At 38.5% G+C, this 25539-nt stretch overlaps 1 protein-coding gene across 1 annotated transcript in view; it reads right to left on the bottom strand.

Annotated features, from left to right (window-relative positions):
* Positions 1-25539, bottom strand: part of ipo9 (importin 9) — a 93540-nt gene that overhangs the window by 34731 nt on the left and 33270 nt on the right. The window contains exons 3-7 of the mRNA XM_039749425.1: positions 20382-20468; positions 19720-19921; positions 14742-14830; positions 3462-3548; positions 3054-3173 (exon numbers count right to left, since the gene is read on the bottom strand). Coding sequence (XP_039605359.1) covers positions 3054-3173; positions 3462-3548; positions 14742-14830; positions 19720-19921; positions 20382-20468 — 585 coding nt within the window. The remainder of the gene's footprint in view (positions 1-3053; positions 3174-3461; positions 3549-14741; positions 14831-19719; positions 19922-20381; positions 20469-25539) is intronic.

Here is a 25539-nt window from a genome sequence, read left to right as displayed (position 1 = left end):
TTCAGTTTAAGCAAAAGAAGAGTAAAAGGAGACCTGATTGAAGTGTTGAAAATAATGAAGGGAATTAGTATGGTGGATGATTATTTTAAAATGAGATTCAGGAAGAACACAGGGAGACAGATGAAAACTTAAGGAAAATGTTGCACAAACATTAGGATTTTTTTATATATATATATATACATACATATATATATATATATATATATATATATATACATATATATATATATATATATATATATATATATATATATATACATACATATATATATATATATATATATATATATATATACATACATATATATATATATATATATAAACACAGAGAAACACAGACACATGGAATAAATGACCAAGTAGTATGGTGGACAGTAGAACCTAAACTAGACTTGATTTTATTACGAAAAAGAATTAAGTGGATGGGAACGGCAAGCTTTGTTGGGCTGAACAGCCTGTTCTCATCCCGATTGTTCTAATGTTCTAAAGTCACTTAAAGAAGTCACCATGTTGATTCCCTTTTCACCTCTGCTTGTTTATTAATAAATTTGATAATATTCTGCCAGCTTTCATGGAATGGACAGCAACAAGGTGTCAGCTGGTGGAAAATAAGCCTTAAATATGGGTTACTTAATAAAAGCAGTAACATGAAGCCAGTAACAACTCTATGTGCAGTTCTTCCAAAGTTATCTATTATGCCCTTACCGTGAAAATCAGTGGGGAAACATGACCATCCTTCCTCGTTCCTCCTTTATTGAAAAAATATTTTAAAATACAACTCTTCCTCTAAAAACCCAAGTCAGTGACACTCTTGGTTTTTAGATGTGTGTAACATCTCTTTTGACTCCATCAAGAGTTACATTACGGGTCATGCTGCTGATTAATACTACAATCTCTGCTCTCTAAAAAACATGTACTGCAACTGCACCCAATGCTCATTTCTAGACTGCCATGTCACACTCTTGCCTTCACATCTCTTGATTAATGTTCCTTTTGTAATTTTTTCTCTCTCTCTCCTTATAGACTATCATGGGCCTGTCTCAAATTTCTGCTCAACAGATACAATTCTCATTTCATATGACTGCTGATAAAACTGTCTCGATCTGTTGCAGAAATCCTCAAATTCTCTTGTTTAAATTTCGAGTATCTATGTAGTCATTGGCATGATGTTAATTCCATTGATGTATCCTTACATGGGTCATACCCTTGGAACTGCTGTGGCTGTGCAGCCATCTCTGGTTTTGAACCTCTTTTTATGTGTTTTGACCTCTGTTTAAATAATAAATTTGGGTTATTTTGTAAATTGATTGATTATATTTTTTCTTGTAATGCTTGGGTTTTAACAAAAAAAAAATTAAAATAATTTAGGGAATATCTTGGGAGTCCTTGCTACTTTGCAAGATTTTTAATTATCATCTATAGTACTGATTATTTCACAAACATGCCTTTGGGATTAGAACATGGTAAAAAAAAAATAAACATTGCTTAAAAGTAACAGAATGAATAATGCTACACACTAGACTATTTTTGTTTAGAAAAAAGAAAAAAAAAACACCATGGATATTGAGGGTCTTAATCTTTTCTGTATACTTTTCATGACTAGCACCTGTCAACTGGAACTCTTTCAAGACAGACAAATTTCCAGTGTGTCCCAATTTGTCTGAATGAGCAAAACAAACTAAATTTCTGGACTGGTTAATACATTAATGTCTGGATTTCTTTAAGGAAATAAAGTGAATTATGATAAACCAGAAAGTCACTTCCCCTGCCAGTGATATAACCAAGTACATATGTATACTATATAAAGTGGATCAATCAATTAAATTTGCAAGCTGCTTACACAAAAGCACAAGTTTAGATTAAAATCTTTCAGAACCCGATACTCATCATTCCTTTGGAGTTATATTATGTCTGGTATAAAAGCAATAAGTTAATGTAAATCTTCAGTACACGACTGGTCACTTATAATGCTACAAAGTGTGGCTGTCTCAGGCCCCATCCACACTATTACGTTTTCATTTAAAACCACATCCATTAATCTTAATTTTAACCTTTTGTCTGCATTACACTGGGATTTTCAGCCCCCAAAAACAGAGGGTTTTAAAACAGCTCGCTAGAACCATATACTTTGGAAAAAATGCAGCTTCAAGATTTTAATGTAGATTGTCCAAAACGCTAAAATGCATTAGTTACAGCCTGAATGGTTCAGGCTTATTATGTAACCCTTACCTGATTGTCACCCTTCCTGGAAGAAAACAATATTCCAACATAGCAGACATAGAAGAGTTGCTTTCCATGGCACCTATTGTGTTGCTTACGTGCTTGCAAATAAATGAAGTTTTATACAGTTTGAATGCTACATACTTGCACAAAAAGGCAAATACTTTACCAGCTACTAAGTTTTTGTGACAAATCCCATGGCCAGTGATGTTACCACCCCTTCAAGGATTTTTCCACCAATGCAGGCTTGCCTAGTGTAGGTGAAGGTCTACATCATTTGCACATTTGGTCATTTTAGTGTGAAAGGATATATTTTTGTAAACAAAGTAAACAAGTTAGAACAGATGAAGATCATTTTCTTTTTAAAAGTAATTGTAGTAGTGTGAACGTAGCCTCCGATTACTCCCTATAAACCAATTCATATATAGTGACAATTAAATCAGAGGAAGATTTCCCACTATTCTGAAGTGGTCTGCTCAAAAAACACTTGCTCAGTCTAATCTATAACCCTTAACGGTATGCTATAAAGTTCCGTAAATTCAAAAATTTAATTTCAAGCAACAGACTCGGCCAGAAGAGGAATTTTCCCCCACTTGCTTAGTTACACAGGCCACATTATACTGCTACTGCTTATAAAGCATATCATCATCATGTTTAATGGCGTGATAGCTCTCTATTTTTTGCCTTTTGAGAACACCACCCCAATTGTACCAAAAGATGAATTAAAAATGAAACACTACATTTGCAGTTCCTTTAAATTTTTTTTTTTTTAAACTATCCAGCTCTGTCTATGTGTTTTCAGACTATTAAGAGTATTCAATTACTGTATTTACCTTAAGGACTTCCATTTTCAACCCACTATCAGAGGAGAGGCCATCAGGCATCTGTAACGCTTGGACAAAAGCAGCTGTGAACTGTTGGACCACAGGAAATATGAGAGCCTTGGCAGCCCCCTGGTAAAGAAGAAATTAAGGAACATTCAATTCAGGTATTAAAAAAAATTTTTTTTAAAAGAAATCGCAATGCTGCTGAATAAAACTTAATGACAGAGAGATGAAAATGTTTCAAAATAAGCAGGTATTTAAAATATTTTAAAATCATCGTTTAAAAAAAAGTCACACTGGCCAATTAATATTGTTATTTTTTACTAGTTATTTTCTTCATTTACGTGCTTCTCTTAATATACATCTTTTCTGAATATCAAAACACATCAGTAGTTTATGGGGTGCTGAGCCACCTACCTTCTCCACTTCATCGATGGCACATATGAGGTTGGCGCAGGTGGTGAATATCTCTACAGCACGGGATCTTGTCCGAATGCCATACACCTATAATAAAAAAGGGGCAAGTGTTAAAATTTTAAAATATCCATTTAGTTGGCATGAAAAAAGGTAAAATTGCTTTCATTACTGAAGGCATGCTGACTTGTATTAAAGCATCATAGTTTGCTGGATTAACTAAGTGGAACAGCTGATGACAACCACTTTAAACAAACATTTCCCTTACATTTCATTAACAGTCCCCCAACACATCCAATCATTTTAGGCAGCACCCCTCACTGAATAAATATATTTTACAATGCATACAATATTACAATTCACAGCAAAGCAATAGAATGAAATAAAAGAGAATTCAAATTGATGGAAAAATAAAACATGAGAAGAGGAGAAAAAGAAAAACAGACATGCTGAATGGCTCCTAATAAAACTCAATAAGTAGCACAGTGCATATGTCAGCTGCTCCAGAGTGACTCTTCACACCCATAATTTATACCAAAGAGAACAAAGCATTAAAAAAATATCTAGGCCTGGAAATTGGCACAAATTAATGAATTTATGTCAGCCTGGTCAGCTGAAAATTAAATCCTGCTGTACTTCTTTATATGCCCTGCATTGTGCCCCAGTAAAAACTAACTTCCGTCAACATGACAAAACTTCAGAATATGGAGCCAATGCAGGACATACTTCAAGCAGAGGAGCTTTTATCCGTTGCTCCTCTTGACACTAATCACCTTTTTTAAACCTTCTCAAACCTGCTAAGTATTCAATCTTTGGAAATTGCACAGGATTAAGACACTTAGGGAACTGTATTTGCATCATATGAAGTAGTACACTTCAAATCTTACCTTCTAGTAACACTATTTTTCCATTATTATCAAACGAGAAACTTAGTTAAAAGAAGCCTTCCCAATTTTCTACACCTCCCACCTATTTCTATCCTAGAGGCAATACTGGTCAGTCTTAAAAACTCAGACAACATCTCAACAGTACATAAATATCTCAAAGAAAGGTAAAGTGGGAAAAGGTCCCTATAATTAACAGCACAGAAAAGAAGTGGAAGTCAGCCACACATAGAATATACTCCTAACCGATTAATTCAATCTGGACCAAAGTCTGACTTTAGGGTGTAGTGTGTAGATGGGTCCAAAACTGGCTATAAAAACAAGAAGCAGAGAGTTATTGTGGAAAGGATTTTACAGAATTGGGGCAAGTCAAGTGTGGTGTCCCTTAGAGGTCTGTGCTAGGGCTGCTACTTTTTACTCTCTTGTAAACAAAGTATAGGGAAAGAATTGTAATCGTCCAAAAGTTGAACCTCAAGATTTTGATGAATCTCTATGCTTTAGACCTTCCCGAGTCCAAAAATACCATTTATGGAATTATGTCTGTGTGTCTGTCTGTGTATGTAAAACACAATATCTTGAGGATGCTTTCACTTCGGTCAACCAAATTTTGCATACAAGTGTTGGGTACAACACATAGATTTCTATCAACATTTGGTCTATTTCCACTAACCGGAAGTGGTACTTTACCTTTTATTCATGTATCTGCAGAGTCCGATTTATTCAACTTTACTTTTATAATAATTGTTCAATATATTATTAATTGGATTTGTTGTTGATTGGTTCTTTAACGTACATAATATAAAAATATAACCATTGTCTTACGGCTTACTCTTCAAATATCCATTCCCATATCTGAGTATACAAGAAAGTCAAGGGGAGACCACTCCAGACTTTTTAGTAAATTTAGCATATATGATTTGGCTATGGAACAATCTGGTTAAATTTGCAGATACCACCAATCTAGGTAGATTGGCATATAATCTAGAATCAGTTGAATCATTACAGAGTACTTGGACAGCCTACAGGCTTCAGTAGATTTGTGACATATGAAATTTAGTGTCAGTAAATGTAAACTACTACACGTAGGAGATAAAAATGTTAGGTTTGAATAGTCAATGGGAGGCCTGAAACACGAAAAAGTATACCTTATGAAAGGGATTTAGAGGTCAAAGTGGATTTGCCAATATCAACTTGCAGACAGTGTTCAGAAGCCATTAAGATAGGGAACAGAATGTTAGATTACACAGTACAATGTGAGGAGTACAAGTCATCGGAGCTTATGCTCAAGCCTCATAACGCACTGGTTAGGCCTTATCTGGAGTACTGTGTACATTACTGTTCCCAGGCTAGGAGTGTGCGATATATCTCATCTGTGATAATATCTCAATTGTTGTTTTAACAATGTGCGAGCTCAAATTATTCAAGTATGTCAATAACTATGCAAATAAATGTTCAAATTTCAACTGGCGAGTGTTACCATGAGATCCATCAGAAAAACCCATCAGATTCTCGTATACAGGATCTGGCCAAAACGTTTTTAAAACATGGAAAAGACTTCATTAAAAAATTAGATTAAGTCTATGGGGGGGAATAGCAAGTTTTTTTGTTTTTTTTACTCTTGGCTTTCCTCTCACTTGGGTGAGGATTGAATTCTTGTTTAGTTAGGTTTATTATTTTCTCTTGTCTGGTATTCTTTCTAGATTGTGCAGTAATTTGCAAATGTTATCCACTTTATTGTGCATTATGTTACTTTAATAAAATATGATTCATTTATCCACAGGTTAACTGCAAAAAGTAGGGATACATAATGAACAAAATACATCTATGCATTTTTCAAACCTACTTATCCAGAAGAACAGAACACAAAGCAATAAGCAGAAGTCTGCCACCTCCGAAATCCTGCCTTCACTGGTATTCAAACCACCATTTACCAATTATTCCCTTTCTCACATTACTTCTTTCTCATTACTGGCCTTTTAACTCCATGAGTTGCCCTTAAATTTTCCTCTAGACTCAACACCCTAGGCTACTTTAAACCAATCTCATCCCTAGGCCACTCACTTTGAAAAGTGGAGATAATATACACTACCAGTCAAAAGTTTTAGAATAGCGCTCGGTTGTTTCAGTTTTATATGTTTCATGAAATCAATGCATAGAACAAATAAACAATGGTACATAAAAAAATAAATCAAGGAATCATTAATTATATAAAATTTTATTCAAATTTTTGATTCAGCAAAGTAGCCACCTGTTGCTAATATAACAGCCAAACTGTGGTAACCCTTTATATTCAGAATGCCAGTCACTCTGTGTAAGCCCCCATTGCTGTCTGCACCAAAAGAAACCCAGACCATCACACTTCCTCTTCCATGTTTGACAAATGGCGTCATACACTGAGGTACCATCCTGTCACCAACTCGATGGCGTACAAACACCCTGCGTGATGAACCCAAGATTTCAAATTTTGATTCACCACCCCATAAGATTTTCTTCCAGCCTGCAGTAGTCCACAATCTATATTTCAAGGCTCCATTTTATCCTTTAGGGAATGGCTTTCTTCCTGCCTCGTGCACGGTCAAATCTGCAGCACAATCTCTCCACTTCACAGTAGAAACTGACACTTGCTTTTTTCCCCCCCAAGCACAGTAAAGCTGTTGGTCTGTGAGGTGCCCATCATACAAGCTGATGACCCTCAGAAACTGGTCTTCTGATTGGCTTGTGACTTTGTGTCTGCCAAATCTCTTCCTATAAGAGTTTCTTGCAGTTTAAAATTGCCTTTGGATTGTGTAGGACATCACTATACTCGCTCTGAATTTGTTTGCAATTTCTCTAAATGAAAGGCCTACACTTCTAAAGGTAATAATGCACTGTGTCATTGGCTTTATTAATTGCAGTTTTCTTGCTGTTTTCACTGGAATACTGTCCAGGTTGTACTTCAGAGTGTAACAACACGTTCTGATTTAACTCTGCTTTAAGACAGACAGATGTTTTTTTAAGTAATCCACAGAAGTTGGGACACCTGTGTATTTGCTTTAGCTTGCAAGGTTTAATTTCCTTTAATTGCTACTGAACATCTGTAGGTTGTAACCTATTAATTATTCCCTAAATAAGTCTCATTTTGTAATATTCTGAAATTTCCTTTTTTTCAGTTTAACCAAAGTTTACATTTAAACCTCCGGCAGTACATTTTCACCATTTTAGGTCATTCATAGCATTTCAACTGATTACATACGAAGAAAAGCTGGGAAAACTGAGGTGTTTTAAACCTTCTGACCGGTGGTGTACAAGGTCACGACAACCTCACTTTTGCAAAAGGAATGCCAGGTAAATAAATCAACATGGCAATAACTAGTGTCCCTGTAATGATGACCCATTCCCAGCTCCCAAGCATTCAGATGACAGTGTCGATTTCTTTCTCTCTCCTCCTCTCTGCCCTTGTTCATGTGCCAGTTTTTCATCAGTAAACCCTGGTCTACTAGGGCAACCCTATAAAGCTGCTAGCAACAATAGCGGATTTGAAGAAGGTTCACTCGTAAAATAAATCTCTCTATTATAATAAAAAAAATCCTGCGACGAGACAAGACTTTTTAGAAGACGATACTTTTTGGAAGATTTTTTCAAGTCCCGCGAGTTGAGACCTTGGCCATGAGATTTTTACAAGTCATGCCCTCCTCTCAACCATTTTCAACCACGTACATGGTCCTCTCACCTCTCATTCATGTGAATGCTTTTGACAGACACATTTTCTGCTCTCTTAGCTCTTATAAATTTTAATGTTTTCCTCGCTAAGTTCCCAATTAAAGAAGATGTATTATGTCCAAATCTTACTGAAGAATTTCATCCCGAAGGCTTATCAACAAAAGAAATGAGTACACAGGAAATCCTAGCATTGAGAAACAAAGTCAAATGAATTAATTCCAAAAATGTTGATCGTTTACACAACAAATTGGTTAAATGCGTATCAATAGACTCTGCTGAAACAGTTGGTAGCGATCGTGTGGAAGATGAAAACATCGACTTAACATATCCCGAAGAATAACTACTATCGTTAACACCGTCTGGTCTTCCACCACACGAACGACTGTAGAAAGAAGGATGTATCCAAGAAAGATAATGTAGAACATCTTCCACACATAACGTTACACAACAAAGGAGATCTTGATATGCCATTCGTATTAAAACGTTTCCCAGTAGAATCTTTTAGAAAGATAATTAAATCTCAGAGCCAAACATTTGAGAAAGTTGTTTTATTTAATACAGAGAAAGAAACAAAATTCAATCATGGGCAGTTATACATTGCATTGTCACGATGAAAGTCCAAACACAGAATCAAAATTCAATGCAATATGGACAAAAATTTCATTCAAAAAATTGTTTTTACTTAAGTTTTATAGCAGAAGTGTAAGTTTAAAAAGTATTTGCATGTTAATTCAAAGCCAAACAGAACAAAATTGTATTATCAACTAAAAACTCTAACTCAATATGAAACAAATTTACTTTCAAATTATTATATTTTACTCTTTTTTACTATGATTAATTACTCACTGTAATGTAAAATAGTTATATTATGCATATGTTACGATTCCCATGAAAATAACCTGTTTAAATTGTACATACGTGAGCGACAGAACCACAGAGGCTAGCGCGTAGTACCCGGCCGGTGGTTGGCGAGCGAAGCAAGCAGGGGGAAAGCTCCCTAGTATTAGAATATATTAGAGCAAGCTTTAGACACAACTTGTATTAAAATTGGCTAAGCTTGATGGCAAGATTCCTAAGCATACAAATAACATACAGTGATCCCTCCTCGATCGCGGGGGTTGCGTTCCAGAACCCCCCGTGAAAGATAAAAATCAGCGAAGTAAAAACCATACCTTTATATTGTTATTTTTATATTGTTACGCTTGGGTCACAGATTTGCGCAGAAACACAGGAGATTGTAGAGACACGGACTTAAAACAATGCAAACAATCATTTGTCTCTTTTTCAAAAGTTTAAACTGTGCTCCATGACAAGACAGAGATGACATTTCCGTCTCACAATTAAAAGAATGCAAACATAGCTTCCTCTTCAAAGGAGTGCACGTCAGGAGCAGAGAATGTCAGAGAGACAGAGAGAGAAGAGCAAACAATCAAAAATCAATACTGTAGGTGCTGTTCGGGCTTTTAGGTATGTGAAGCACTGCTTGACAAAGCAGCCGCAAGAAAGGGAGCAATGTGAAGGTAGTCTTTCAGCATTTTTTAGAGGAGCGTCCGTATCCTCTAGGCCAGTGTACGAACAGCCCCTCTGCTCACACCCCCTCCGTCAGGAGCAGAGAATGTCAGAGAGAGAGAGAGAAGCAAACAATTAAAAATCAATAGGTGCTGTTCGGGCTTTTAAGTATGCGAAGCACCGCACGGGAAGCATAACATATATCACTGAGGAGTTTTATTTAATACGTAATATGTGCTCTGATTGGGTATCTTCTCAACCATCCGCCAATAGTGTCCCTTGTATGAAATCAACTGGGCAAACTAATTGAGGAAGCATGTACCATAAATTAAAAGACCCACTGTCTTCAGAAATCCGTGAAACAGCGAAAAATCCATGATATATATTTAGATATGCTTACATAAAAATTCCGCGATGGAGTGAAGCTGAGAAAGTCAAAGCACGATATAGAGAGGGATCGCTGTATTTGGGCTCACAATATACTTTGAAATTAATAGAAGCTATTTGTCTTAATTGTGACTCATCTAAGTAAAGCATAAAATGAAGAAAGACAGAATCAGTAACAACTTTATGAATGAACAAGTATAGGAAATTGCTCTTCATTGAAAGTGAGCATAAGGAACAGAGCATGACATGTCTAATTAGCTTACATAAAGTGCAGCCAAGTGCCATTCAAAGAAAGAATGCAGGGATAAACAAGGCACAAAAATTACAGTAACTTTATGGTGGCAAGAGTGACAGGTTAATGGAGAATGTGTTACATCCCAAGAGACTGCAACACTAAATTACAATAGCCACTGCAGTTGGCACCTGAATAATGGGATGCTATACTCCAGGCTTTTTCAATAACAATGCCTGAAGCAAGTAACAGTTTTAAATTTTCAAAAGCAATCTCTGTTATACTAGAAAACAAAAGTTCAGCAACCATTCTGCTGGAACAGAAAGGCAAGTTTTTGAAGTGACAGAGCTGATTCAGGGGACTTAGTCCTTGCTGGATGCTGTGTTGTGTGTATGGCTGAATCAATTTCACACCCAAGAGCGACAACATCATGCATGTTGGTAAGGTAACAAGCAAGAATTACACTATCTATATCTCTATCTCTATATATATATATATATATATATATATCTAATTCACTAAGGCAAGACACCCATGGAAAGCACGCCGGAAGGGGCGTGGATTCACTTAGCCGCCAACAAGACAGACACCTATGGCGCACGCAGGAAGGAGCCACAGCCACCAACTCCAAGGCCATTGGATACGACGACAACTCGCAGAGCCACGCCCACCAACTCATTTATATTCGTCTGTCGTAGAGGCCACATGTACCTCCGAGCCACGTTGACTGTTCATAGAAGCATGTTTCTCGCGGAGGTGAATCGCCATATGCAGCGTGTAAAAAGGTTTGCGAGGGGTATCCCATGGGATCCTTAAAACAATCCTTTACAACTGGGGTTAAAACACAATGAAGTAAGCAGTCTTTAAAAACCGAGTTTTTGGTTACGATGCACGACCGCATGCACCATAGCAAACGGTTTTACACGCTACATACAGCAATTCACGCTACTACCGTGGTCGGGTGTCTTGGTGGATTATATATAGAAAAGCAGCCAAAACCGCACAGAGCAATGAAAAGTCTACGTGAGTCACAGGTGCATGTGGACTGTGCAAAGACGACAACGACTCAAGTGACGAGTTGGAGGTGGGCACATGGGCAGGCAGGGCGTGATGGCGGTCCGCCAGTTTTCAGTCACGGACGATTGTGTGTTGGTTCGTTCTGTGCATTGTTACAATGTTGCTTTTTTTGCTGATTTATTACATTACCGATTTGTCAAATGTTAATTTTCTCCCTGTGCTTAAAAATCATTAAAAAAAACGGCCTGATTATGCGGCGTATGGTACGACACGGGTTGGCTAGTATTCTCTATACAAATAACAATACTAATATGTGATTACACACAATCTTGTCCTGTTTACCTGATGTAAATACTGACAACTTTCAATTTTTTTCTCATACTGGCTTATGTATATAGAAAAAAACCCTAAATATGAAAATTGAATTATTTATTATGATTCATCCATGTCTCCTTCTATTACCCAATCGTTTAACCCTGTTAAAGGTTATAGCAGCTGAAGTGTATCCTGGCAGCATAAGACACAAGGCCGGAACTGATCCTGGATGGAGTACCACTGAAACTCATGATGCATACTGTTCAGTCATGCGTAAATTTATGGCTGACTGAGTTGAAGCCATTCGTACTTATAGCTATAGGCATTAAAAAAACAACAGGATAATAATGTTTTAGAAATTGCCAAAACCAGCAGCAGTAATAAATCTTTTTTATAATTAATAATATCTCATGTGTTTTCTGACTCTTGGACGGTTGGGAGAAAAAGTCAGAGAGTCAAGATTGCGTTGGTTTGGACATGTGCAGAGGAGAGATGCGGAGTATATTGGGAGAAGGGTGCTAAGAATAGAGCTGCCAGGCAAGAGGAGAGGAGGAAGGCCTAAGAGAAGAAATATGGATGTGGTGAGAGAGGACAGGCAGGTGATGGGTGTGACAGAACAAGATGATGAGGACAGAAAGATATGGAAGATGATGATCCGCTGTGGCAACCCCTAACGGGAGCAGCCCTTTAAGGTTTGTTTTGATCAGCGCTGCTCCACATGGCTAATTGTTATGCATTAAGCCAGCACCACCTTCACTTACAGCAGCGTTTCTCAATATTAATGGTTACATGACCTAGTTTTGTCTTTTTAAATTAAGTGATGAACCACTAGCAGCAATTACAAACCATTCCCTTGATGAAACAAGTAAAAGCAGGTTCCACCTTGGTGATATGCTCTCAATTAGAAACGTGGAAATATACTGCACTGCTGTCGATCGTTTAGACCCCTGCAGCCCACTCACGAACAAGTGATGGCAACCCGCTGCCCAGCAGCAGCAGCAACCTGTGACTCACTCGTAACCCAACTACAGCAACCTGTGACCCAAAAGTCAGTGATGACCCAGTGGATGAGAAACACTGCTTTACATGGACGCGGTGTGCAGATACCAAGAGAAAGATCAGCCAGTGTTACCCAGTACCAGAAGTTAAAGTATGGATACTGATGACCCACATCAGACCCACACAGCATCGTTTCCAATGACCTGCATACTTTGTGACTGACATACAGCTGGCATGCAATCTGACATATGGCCAACTGGATATATGAGTCACTGTATTACATTGCAACGAACATAATGAAAATAGGATACAAATATATACTGTAACTATTAATCTTCTGAATTCAGTTAATGTTAAGCAGTGACTTCAGTACAAAAGTTAGATGCAGAGAACGATATTTTTACAGTGCCGACACAAAGGTTACTGGATATGACAATTCTAATTCGAAAACAAAGCTGCAAAAATATATACAGTAAATAAGGCTTTAAAAGGAATACTCTACCTAAAAATTATATTTTTACCCTATGTAAAATGACCAAGGAAAAATGTCAATGTCATGTTTTCACCCAAAACAGAGATTAAAAAAAAACTGTTTGATAATAAAAGCAAAGGGGACAAGTTGCCTTTCTGAATTAAAAATAAGACTCTTAGCTAAAGAATGGGTGCGGCGGATCTCCAATTCAAAAACAGCAATTCCGTGTGACTTGTGTTTCCCGTTTGTTGTGTGGTGATTTTTCCAAAAGTATCAATTACACAATATTTTATCAAAACACACACTCGTTTTGAGTTCAGTGGAACCTTGGATTGCGAGTAACTTTGCTTGAGAGTGTTTTGCAAGACGAGCTAAAATTTTTAATAAATTATGACTTGATAAACAAGCGATGTCTTGCAATACGAGAAGTACGTATACGCTTTGTCTGCCAAGCGTCACAAGATCACAACTGAGCTGATGGTTCTTCTCTCTCTCTCGCTGTGGGATAGTGGGTAATCATCTCCCATTCTCCATCTGAGTCGTCGTGCCACACTCATATAGTCAGCATTCGTACGAGCATATACTGTTTACTATGGCATGGTGACGACGTGTGTGTGTGTGTGTTGTAACGTGTGAGTCCCGGTCTTGCACCCCAAAACACAAAGCTGAGTCTCAGTACTTTAGCGATACCATCTTTATTCAGCTTGAAACAGGAACAGCACAGTTATTTATTGTAGCAAGATCTGCCACTCTCCTATACACTTGTATATTGTGAATTTCCACTTGGGATTAATAAAGTATCTATCTATCTATCTATCTATCTATCTGTCTGTCTACACAGACACAGCAGTCAGGCAGGGTCATGGCCAGGTTTGTGGGCAAGAAATACTGTGCCCTGCGCATTTATAATGTTCCTGTATTACCCATCAACGGAAGGCGCTTGTAGCATGTCTGCGATCTTTTCGGATTCACTTTTATGGCGAACTGCTACAGCGCTTGGAGCTTCGGGACGCCCTTCTGCCTGTCACCCCGTTGGGTGGAATCCCAAAAGAGTTTAGAAACTCACTAACAGTAGCCATGATTCTTTTCAAAGGTAAAGTGCAGGTTAATTTGTTTTATGTATTTTTACTTTATATTTTGTATTAATCATTTTTATATGAATAGTTTTGGGTTGCAGAATGAATCATCTCAGTTTCCATTATTTCTTACGGGGAAATTCTCTTTGATATACGAGTGCTTTGGATTGCAAGTACGTTTCCGGAACGAATTATGCTCGCAAACCAAGGTTCCACTGTATTTCACTGGATAACTGACATCTGCATTATGTCATGGAGATTACGTTCATGGACATTTTTCACATTGTTTGCTGTTGTACAGCACTGGTCACCATTGGCAAGTATTAAATCAAAGTTTTTTTTTGTTTTTTTTTTTAATTATATCGATTCTGTATGAAATTTAAATGTATGGGATGAAAAATGTTTTCTCTGCCATCACTACAAGCTACATGGAGCAGGAAACATCATTTTTGGTGGAGTGTATCTTTAACATATCAAACCCAGTTGGTTTAAAATGAACATGTTTGGAATGGCAAAAAAAACAAAGTTTAAGACCTATTCTACACTTAAAATTCCAATCTGATGAATTCTTAAAGAAATTCTGAATGATTCTAAATAGTATGCACTTTATCTATAACTCTATGTGCATATAAATATTTACAATCAGCCAAAGAAAATAACATTCAGAACTTAGCTCAGCAAATGAGTACCAACCTCAGCCATGGTAAAAATCTTGTACATCTCAGGTAGAATCACTGGAGCCACAAGGGGCATCTGAGTGTCCGTTACTTCACGTGTAAATTCTACAATAAAAAGAAGAGAGTGGCTGAAGAACAAGTCAGTTCTGAAAATAGGGAGGTTAGAAAAATGTACCAAAGTCATCAGGCATGGCAGTAAGATACATTAAGAAATCATTGCCCACACTAATCACTGTATAACAAAGCTTCCATTTAGAAGCACCAACAGCTAAAAACTACTCTTTTACAATTCCACTACTACATGTTTGCTAAGGTCACAACACGGCTGTATGTTAAAGTAGATGTTTCTAAAACATGGTCAGGTCCCCAGCATTAGCATTGAAAGAAAAAAATATTTCTATAAACAGACAAGTTGGCAAAAGTATAAACTTAACGATGGTGCTATCAGCTGTAAAAAAAAAAAAAGAAGTCCACCGATTTTTTGTTTAGCCATGGCTAACTAAGCCTGCCTACAGATTACCACGGATCAGATTCAACTTAACTTGAATTTAAGAATACTCAATCAAATTAGTGCATAAACTAAACAAAAATAACCCTCAGCCAAATATGTTGAAAAAGCAGATATTAGTTAAAGTGATAGAATGACATATAGGATTGAATAGGAATTATCAATTAAGCAGTTGGGCAGCACGGTGGCGCAGTGGGTAGCGCTGCTGCCTCGCAGTTAGGAGACCCGGGTTCGCTTCCTGGGTCCTCCCTGCATGGAGTTTGCATGTTCTCCCCGTGTCTGCGTGGGTTTCCTCCGGGTACTCCGGTTTCCTCCCACAGTCCAAAGACATGCAGGTTAGGTGGACTGGCGATTCTAAATTGTCCGTAGTGTGTGCTTGGTGTGTGAGTGTGGGTGTGTGTGTCCTGCCCGGGATTGGTTCCGGCCTTGCGCCCTGTGATGGCTGGGATTGGCTCCAGCAGACCCCTGTGCCCTTTGTTCGGATTCAACGGGTTGGAAAATGGATGGATGGATGGAATTAAGAAGTTAAAAAAAAATTCTGGTTACCTAAAAATGACTGTCCTGATTTATTTATTTTTTTTTAATGTCATCAGGCTATCTGCTTTAGCTGTAATTAGAAATAAGGGCGGAGTGGTGGCTCTGAGGCTAGGGATCGGTGTCAGCAATCTGAAGGTTGCCGGTTCAAACCCCGAAGACGCCAGAAGTGATTCCACTCCATAGGGTCCTTGAGCAAGCCCCTTAACCTGCAACTATTTCGTCATGGGTATGACGTTAATCTGCATCCCCCCTGCAAGCAGGTCCTCCAACTTATGAGGAAAACTTGGGGGTTAGTGGCAAGATTGGCACTCCAGCCACCGTCGTAAACCGCTCCACTGAGGTGTCACCTGCTGCACTCGGGTCCCAATCCAGGTGATTCATCGTGTGGTGGATTCGGCAACGTGCTACCAGCACATGCTCCCAACCTCTGTAATTAGAAAGTGTTCTCCAGATTCAGGCTTTTTGAATCTGCCCTCTTATCCTGCATATGCACACGACTTATTATAAAACATGAAATAATTCATCTAGGTGAACTACATCTAAGAAGTTACAAGATTTGAATTAGATCCTTAAGTAGCATTCTCTGAACAAGACTAAAAAGTCTCAGTGTCCTTAGCTTGTCATAGCAGGAGACAACCTTTAACACAAAGAAACAGCTTATTTCTGTGTGTCATATCTTTTGTTTGAAACTCTTATTTTTTTTTCCAAGTATAAACACTGTGATTAGAGCTGCATCATCTATTAAAAATGTAATTTGAGCATAATGTCTTCTAATTTCTATACAATGGTTTTCATGAGTAACTTAACACCTTATTACTTTAATAGCATCTGCCATAATCACCTCTGTAGGACAGTACTATTCATCTTATATTTATTAATAATGTTCCATGTCTTGTCTGAATTGAGATTTCAAGCATCTGCCATATTTGAAGACTGTCCTTATCTTTCAAAACTGGTGTTACTGCCTCCAAAGTATTTGTTACTCTGATTTTGATGGCATAAGCAAATTTCTAAAGTTTAGTTAATGTACAAAAATCTCTACGACATTAAAAAAAAGTAACAATACTAATGCAGACCTTTTCAGCCTTTATTCTCTTCTTACATGCACCTCATTTTCTATTTATTAACAGACTTGTTATCCAACTTATGTCGATTCCAATTACTTCTAGGGACATGTTACCCTCCTTTTAAAAGTGAAAACTATTTTTTACTGTATTTCCCTTGTTTTTGTCTAATAATCAATTATTAGCTTGAAAAAGTCAGGTTTGCCTGGCAAAATCTATGGTCATCGCTTTCACAGAAGTAGTTTTTTTAGTTTATTTCTAACAATTTTTATGATTTTACACAGAATAATTAAAAGGCTTAATGGCCTGTCATGACTGTGATCCATTTTAAGTTTCTTCTTATTAGCTGAAATATCTTTAGCAACATTCCCACTACCTAGCAAATCTCCAATTTAAACATATACTGAAACATGTATAAATAATTAATAACCCTACAATATGTAAAAGTTCAGTTAAAACTACTGTAAGAAATTATTCTTAATACAAGAGCCACAAGCAGCTACTTGCAAAAGTCCAAATTAACAGTCCCTAATAATTTTGTTGTGAAGTAGGTTAGGAGGGGTAATTGCTGAAACAAAAACATGCTATTTAACCTATTTATTGTGTGATAGATGGCACACATGGGCAGTCTGTGTTCCCAGCTGGGATGAGATGAGGAACAATACCTGGCTGAAAGGCTAGTGTAATGCATGAACAGGAGGAGGCAAAATATTAGGACTGTATGCTCCCCTGATATACATGTACAGACACCCGAAAGGCATGCTGGGAACTGTAGTCCCGTGACTCAGCCCTGTCCGGGTTCCGGGAGGTAGAGGACAAAGCTCACCTGAGGGAGTGGGAGGAGAAAGAAAGAAGATAGAAAAAGAGAATTAAGCTTGTGTTTATAATTACAAGCAGCATTTTTGTAAGGTATTTATATAGATACACCTGAATTTCTGGGAATTAAGGTGATGCAACGCATCTACTGGTCACAAACAATAAATCTCAAAGAAAACCATTTGCTGGATAAAAGTCAATGAAGTTGGGTAAAGTTCAATCCTGTCTATATCAAATCTTCTGTTGTGTTATACGGTACAGAAAAAAATGCTGTTAGAGAAGCTCAAGTTTATATAGCTTGAAAGAATAATCTCTTACAGTGCATCCGGAAAGTATTCACAGCACATCACTTTTTCCGCATTTTGTTATGTTACAGCCTTATTTCAAAATGGATTAAATTCATTTTTTTCCTCAGAATTCTACACACAACACCCCATAATCCATCCATCCATCCACTTTCTAACCCGCTGAATCCGAATACAGGGTCACGGGGGTCTGCCGGAGCCAATCCCAGCCAACACAGGGCACAAGGCAGGAACCAATCCTGGGCAGGGTGCCAACCCACCGCAGACACCCCATAATGACAACGCGAAAAAAGTTTACTTGAGGTTTTTGCAAATTTATTAAAAATAAAAAAACTGAGAAATCACATGTCCATAAGTATTAACAGCCTTTGCTCAATACTTTGTCGATGCACCTTTGGCAGCAATTCCAGCCTCAAGTCTTTTTGAATATGATGTCACAAGCTTGGCACACCTATCCTTGGCCAGTTTCGCATATTCCTCTTTGCAGCACCTCTCAAGCTCCATCAGATCTCTCCAGAGATGTTCAATCGGATTCAAGTCTGGGCTCTGGCTGGGCCACTCAAGGACATTCACAGAGTTGTCCTGAAGCCACTCCTTTGATATCTGGGCTGTGTGCTTAGGGTCATTGTCCTGCTGAAAGATGAACCGTCGCCCCAGTCTGAGGTCAAGAGCGCTCTGGAGCAGGTTTTCATCCAGGATGTCTCTGTACATTGCTGCAGTCATCTTTCCCTTTATCCTGACTAGTCTCCCGGTTCCTGCCCCCCACAGCATGATGCTGCCACCACCATGCTTCACTGTAGGGATGGTATTGGCCTGGTGATGAGCGGTGCCTGGTTTCCTCCAAATGTGACGCCTGTCATTCACACCAAAGAGTTCAATCTTTGTCTCATCAGATCAGAGAATTTTGTTTCTCATGGTCTGAGAGTCCTTCAGGTGCCTTTTGGCAAACTCCAGGCAGGCTGCCATGTGCCTTTTACTAAGGAATGGCTTCCGTCTGGCCACTCTACCATACAGGCCTGATTGGTGGATTGCTGCAGAGATGGTTGTCCTTCTGGAAGGTTCTCTTCTCTCCACAGAGGACCTCTGACAGAGTGACCATCGGGTTCTTGGTCACCTCTCTGACTAAGGCCCTTCTCCCCCGATCGCTCAGTTTAGATGGCCAGCCAGCTCTAGGAAGAGTCCTGGTGGTTTCGAACAGATGATGGAGGCCACTGTGCTCATTGGGACCTTCAAAGCAGCAGACATTTTGCTGTAACCTTCCCCAGATTTGTGCCTTGAGACAATCCTGTCTCAGAGGTCTACAGACTATTCCTTTGACTTCATGTTTGGTTTGTGCTCTGACATGAACTGTCAACTGTGGGACCTTCTATAGACAGGTGTGTGCCTTTCCAAATCATGTCCAATCAACTGAATTTACCACAGGTGGACTGCAATTAAGCTGCAGAAACATCTCAAGGATGATCAGGGGAAACAGGATGAACCTGAGCTCAATTTGGAGCTTCATGGCAAAGGCTGTGAATACTTATGTACATGTGCTTTCTCAATTTTTTTATTTTTAATAAATTTACAAAAATCTCAAGTAAAATTTTTTCACGTTGTCATTATGGGGTGTTGTGTGTAGAATTCTGAGGAAAAAAATTAATTTAATCCATTTTGGAATAAGGCTGTAACATAAGAAAATGTGGAAAAAGTGATGCACTGTGAATACTTTCCGCATGCACTGTATACATGGTTATGATGTAATTCTTGATGACAGCTACATACCAGTTAGCACTCGCATACCGCCATGTACAGCATTTACATCTCCGCTGACCAGCATCTCCATGAGCAGGCTAAAGAGCTGTGGCCAGGCTTCTGGCCAATCCCAGTGAGCAATGGCTGAGATGGCATAAGCCACACTCGAGCGTACTTTGCTGATGGATTCCCTTAAACCATTTGGAAGAAGTTCCCGTATAGCACTTTTTGCCTGCAAATAACGTAAAGGGAAAAACATGTTAAAAGTAAAACATGGTAATAGCTGCTTCTGCCCAAGCTCGCCAGTACAATCTTAAACAGCTAATGTGCATACAAATCAATGCCAGTATACTACAAACGGATATAAATATTTCAATTTGAACATTTTTATGCTAATAGTATACAAGATCTCTTAAAAGATAATTACAATTACAGATCTCTATCAAATTCAAGGCAGGAAATTTTAAGGTAAAATGTTATGAGTTACACAGCTAGAAATATCCTGTCATAAAATAGATGGCAGAAATTTGCAAGCAAAGCCTATAAGCACACCATCGCAAAATGCCATCAAGTGAGATCTTTTGAACTTTTATCAACTTACAAACCTATGAGGAGAAAATTGTTCTACACAGTTTACTTTGCTGGAATACATAGGCAAAGACGACAAAAAAAAAAAAAAAGGGTGATCTTACCCTGTCTGTTGTCTCCGGGGGTCTGAATTTATCAGACTGAGAGCACCAGTGAGTCTCAACATACTGTTTCAGAATCACCGAAGCCAACTGCAAGAGGAATAAATAAACAGATAAACCGCACAACATAGTGGTTGCTGTCCACAACTAAATAAAGTTTCTCTAATGTGCCAATAAACAGGACATTAAAATGCCTACACCAAAATCAGAGCATCAAAGGCTTAACTGCAAATGCTCTTGTTGCTGTGAGGGAGGCCAAAAATTACAGTTTGGATGCATTGAGGTCAACAGTGAAAAGCAATAAAGCTGTCTTCTGTACCTTTTATATTACTTAACCTAAAGCCAAAGTACACATATGTTTTTAGACAGATTTATAGATAGATTAAACTTTATTTATCCCGAAGGAGAAATTAATTTTGCCTGACAAAACAGAAGTATAACTGTCAGAAAGAACCTCGACAGATGGACTGTTAAAGCAAGGCCACTAATCCTGCATAGTATTACCTTATCTTACCAGTAGCAAAAAGCTTTCATTTTCACTTCAGATATGCATGGCAGTCAGGTTGACTGATACTACATTCACACTATGTTTTTGGTTTAATAATGCAGACAAAAATCTTCATTTTTGCCTTTCAACCAAACTATCCCAGCATTTTTAACCGCGAAAATGGAGTCTTTTGAAAATGCTCTCCAAAGCCATATACACTTCTGAAAATGCTGGCTCGGCACTGTAGTCTGAATGGATAAAAAAAAAAAAAAAAGCTTTAATAACGTAGACTTTAATCCGCTCTTTGATTTATCAATGCTTATTACATAGCCTTTCCCTTCTGCTCTTTAGAACATCTCGCTTCCCGATTGGTCAATCCTTCACAGAAGAAAAGCATATTCCAACACAGCAAGCCCAGAGGAGTTGCTTTCCATAGTACCTTTTGTGCCGCTTCTAAATTGGGTTTTGTACAATTTGAAGGCTGCATACATGCGTAAAACTCAAATCATTTATTATAATAATTTTACTTTAAAGTTCTGCAATAAATCGTGAGGCTGGCTGCATTACCATTGCTTCAAAGATGCCCAGTCTAGGCAAACATTTCCCTCAAACGATTTTACGGTCACTGAAAATGCAGAAGTGTGGACGAAGCCAAAGTGTCTCAGCAGTTTCGGAGTTAATGCAATAAAGTACGAGTGCTGGGTTCAAATCTCATTCATAAATTGGCACTTCTACAATGTTCCAGCCAAAGTTATAATCTACTGTCAAGAATACTACTTTTCTAATATTGTATTTCTGAGGTAGCCATGATAGATTGGCCATCTAGCTCTGTGAAGAGGATCACTTGTATTCTGTTTTATGTGTCGTATTTGCACCATTTCTGACACCCATTGCATGCCCAACTTACCTGGAAGGGGGTCACTCTCCGATTTACCTTTCCCAAGATTTCTCCCATTTTTTCCCCAACCAGTTTTTTGTGGGGGCTGTCAAACAGCGGGGCCTGTTAAAGCCCATGGAGGTTTTCCTTGAGTGATTTTAGGATATCTAGGATTTCACTAAAATGTTCAAAACCTGTTCTAGAGATATCACAATATGTTTTCCCATTGAAAACCTGAAGTCAGCCAAATACAAAAAAAAAAACACAAAGACTGAATACTAAAGAAGCAAAAACATAGAAGGCCAGCTGGAGTTTATAGAGCTACTGAATATGAACAAATCCCCACGGACTGAATTTCGTTTTTCTCCCCCACCTTAAATAGTATAATACAGCACATCTTTCTCAGAATATAAAATATCATGCAGGTGTCAAACTTAAAATGTGATGGTAAGCTAATACAGTAATCCCTCCTCGATCGCGGGGGTTGCGTTCCAGAACCTCCCGCGATAGACGAAAATCCGCGAAGTAGAAACCATATGTTTGTGTAGTTATTTTTATATATTTTAAGCCCTTATAAACTCTCTCACACTGTTAACATTATTAGAGCCCTCTAGACATGAAATAACACCCTTTAGTCAAAAGTTTAAACTGTCCTCCATGACAAGACAGAGATGACAGTTCTTTCTCACAATTAAAAGAATGCAAATAGATCTTCTCTTCAGGAGCAGAGAATTTCAGAGAGAGAGAGAGAGATCGCTCGCAAAGAAAAGCAAACAATCAAAAAATCAATAAGTGTGCTTTTAAGTTTGTCGGCATTTTTTAGAGGAGCGTCAGTATCTTCTAAGCAAACAGCCTCTGTGCAAACAGACCCTCTGCTCACATCTCCTCCGTCAGGCACAGAGAACGTCAGATTGAGAGAGAGCGAGATTAAAGCAACAATCAAAAAATCAATACGTGTGCTTTTGTGCTTTTAAATATGCCGAGCACCGCAATAAAGCGGCATTTTTTTAGAGGAGCGTCAGTATCTTTTAAGCAAACAGCCCCTCCGTCAGGTGCAGAGAATGTCAGAGAGGGTGAGAGAGAGGCAGAGACAAGCAAACAATCAAGCTCCGCGCGGGATGCATATCTTATAGCATTGAGGAGTTTTAGTTAATATGTAATACATGCTCTGATTGGGTAGCTTCTAAGCCATCCGCCAATAGCGTCCCTTGTATGAAATCAACAGGGCAAACAAACTGAGGAAGCATGTAGCATAAATTAAAAGCCCCATTGTCCGCAGAAATCCGCGAACCAGCGAAAAATCTGTGATATATATTTAGATATGCTTACATTTAAAATCCGCGATAGAGTGAAACCGCGAAAGTCGAAGCGCGATATAGCGAGGGATTACTATAATGCAGAAAAAAGGGAAAAAGCAATAAGATGTTCATGGATCAAATGTATTCCACCTGGAATTACAATAAAGAAGAAAATAAATGTCATTTATTTTGAATAGACTGAGCACACCAGTGAGTCTCAACATACATTTGGATTAATAAAGTTTTCTAATCTAATAGCATGAGATTCTATGCCAGCAGCCATACTACAGGCACTTTAGAACTTGGTCATCCATCTGAAGCTAAGTATGTTCAGCGACAGACAGTACTTGGATAAGCGACCATCTAGGAAAAAGCTTAGGAAGCTCACCCTGTGGTCTGAATGTGGACCCCAATGTCCCAGTGCATTGTCGTAGACTTAGTGTGGTAAAAATGGTGCTCTCCTTAGGATAAGATGTGAAATTGAGGACCAGACTCTCTCTGGTCATACAAGATCCCTGGGCACCCTTTGTCTTGTCCCGATGCCCAGGCTAAATTGCCAATCGCGGCCTAGTCATCCCCTGTCTCCAACTGGCTAAATATCTCACCAATTCATGACCTAATAGCTCATGTTTGGCGAGTGTACTGGTACAAATATGGCTGCTGTCCCATAATCCATGTGGATGCTGCACATTGGTGGTGGCTGAAGTGGCTCCCCACTCACTATGTAAAGTGCTTCAGGTAGTGAGAAAAGTGCTATATAAATGTAAAGAACTGTTTTTATGACAGCTCCAAAGCCAATCAATAAACAGGAAAAGGAAGTAATCCTAAAACGGGCATGTCAAAACATTTAAGAACTTAAAGGTATTTCTAAAATAGAGGTATTTATGAAAGGTAAATTTCTGATAATCTACGTTAACAGTGATGTGTTTAATGGGCAAATTTGAAAGTCATTACCCTTACCTGGCACACAATGAAAAAAAAGTTTATTCCATCAAAGGGGATTCCAAATGAACTGCTAAGAATCCAATTTTGAGATCCTGTTTCAAGAAAATATTATGTGTTATGAAAGCATTAGTACGGTTTTGGAATAAATGCTTTACCAGTGGTGAGCCTTTGCTGTGATATATAAATGAGTAGCTATGTTGGTTCTGGTAAAAATTCTGAGTTGCATGTTATTGAGGAGTTTCTTTTAAAAGTGGGTCCATGGACAAGAAAGAAGTTCAAAAGATGCAATCACATTTTTATCATTAAAGTGTCCACAGGTAATGACTGTGTCACATATTGACTATTTTAGAGGGGATGGAAATACACATATAAAAGGTTGATTCATAAGGATATGATCAACAATAACACCTCTCACTTAAGAAAATGATATGCACTGATAGATTCTTAGTGTGATGTAAAGCAACAGACTTTAGTTAAACCTGACAATATGCTAGATGTTCTTCTCAATGTGGGGAGCCTCAGTAAAGCTTAGGAGCTACAGTCTCCTCTGAAAATACTGGAATAGCAAAGCCAGTTCATTTGTTTGTGGTATGCCCTGAAGACATTTGGGATTGAGAATTTCACCTTTAATTTCCTGTTAACATCCAGATGTGCTAAGCTATACAGAAGATAACACCTTTTTTAGCAGAACACACAATTTCTTTAAAGAAGCAAATGTTGTGGAAGATAGGCCCTAGACACAGACACCATATGTCCAAAATGCACACATTTTATTTCTAACGGTCACGCACACAACACAGTGCTCCAACACAATATTCAGTCCTTTTCTCCCTTTCGCCGCCTTTACTCCTCTCTTCCCAGGCTTCGTCGTCCTCCTCCTCCTCCTCCAGACTCTCGCTTTCAAATGGAGTGAGGCGGCCTCCTTTATGGTGCACCCGGAAGTGCTCCAGGTGTGCCTAGATTAACATCCGGCAGCACTTCCGGGTGTGATGGAAGTGCTGCATGTCCAGGTGCCTCCTGGCGGTGGCCACGGACCCCCACTGGGTTGAGCTACTAAGCTCCAATTCCGTGGTCCTGCCCTCTTGTGTTCCGGGGTAGGTACTCCTGGTAGTATGGACAATACCCCGGTCTTCTCCTGAGAAGGGCGTTCTGTCCGGACAATGTACAGTGCATCCGGAAAGTATTCACAGCGCATCACTTTTTCCACATTTTGTTATGTTACAGCCTTATTCCAAAATGGATTAAGCTAATTTTTTCCCTCAGAATTCTACAAACAACACCCCATAATGACAATGTGAAAAAAGTTTACTTGAGGTTTTTGCAAATTTATTAAAAATAAAAAAACTGAGAAAGCGCATGTACATAAGTATTCACAGCCTTTGCTCAATACTTTGCCGATGCACCTTTGGCAGCAATTCCAGCCTCAAGTCTTTTGAATATGATGCCACAAGCTTGGCACACCTATCCTTGGCCAGTTTCGCCCATTCCTCTTTGCAGCACCTCTCAAGCTCCATCAGGTTGGATGGGAAGCGTCGGTGCACAGCCATTTTAAGA

The sequence above is a fragment of the Polypterus senegalus genome, chromosome 3 (assembly GCF_016835505.1).
Source record: "Polypterus senegalus isolate Bchr_013 chromosome 3, ASM1683550v1, whole genome shotgun sequence".
Taxonomy (NCBI): domain Eukaryota; kingdom Metazoa; phylum Chordata; class Cladistia; order Polypteriformes; family Polypteridae; genus Polypterus; species Polypterus senegalus.
Note: the sequence above shows the minus strand (reverse complement) of the source record. Positions and strands in the feature narration are given on the sequence as shown.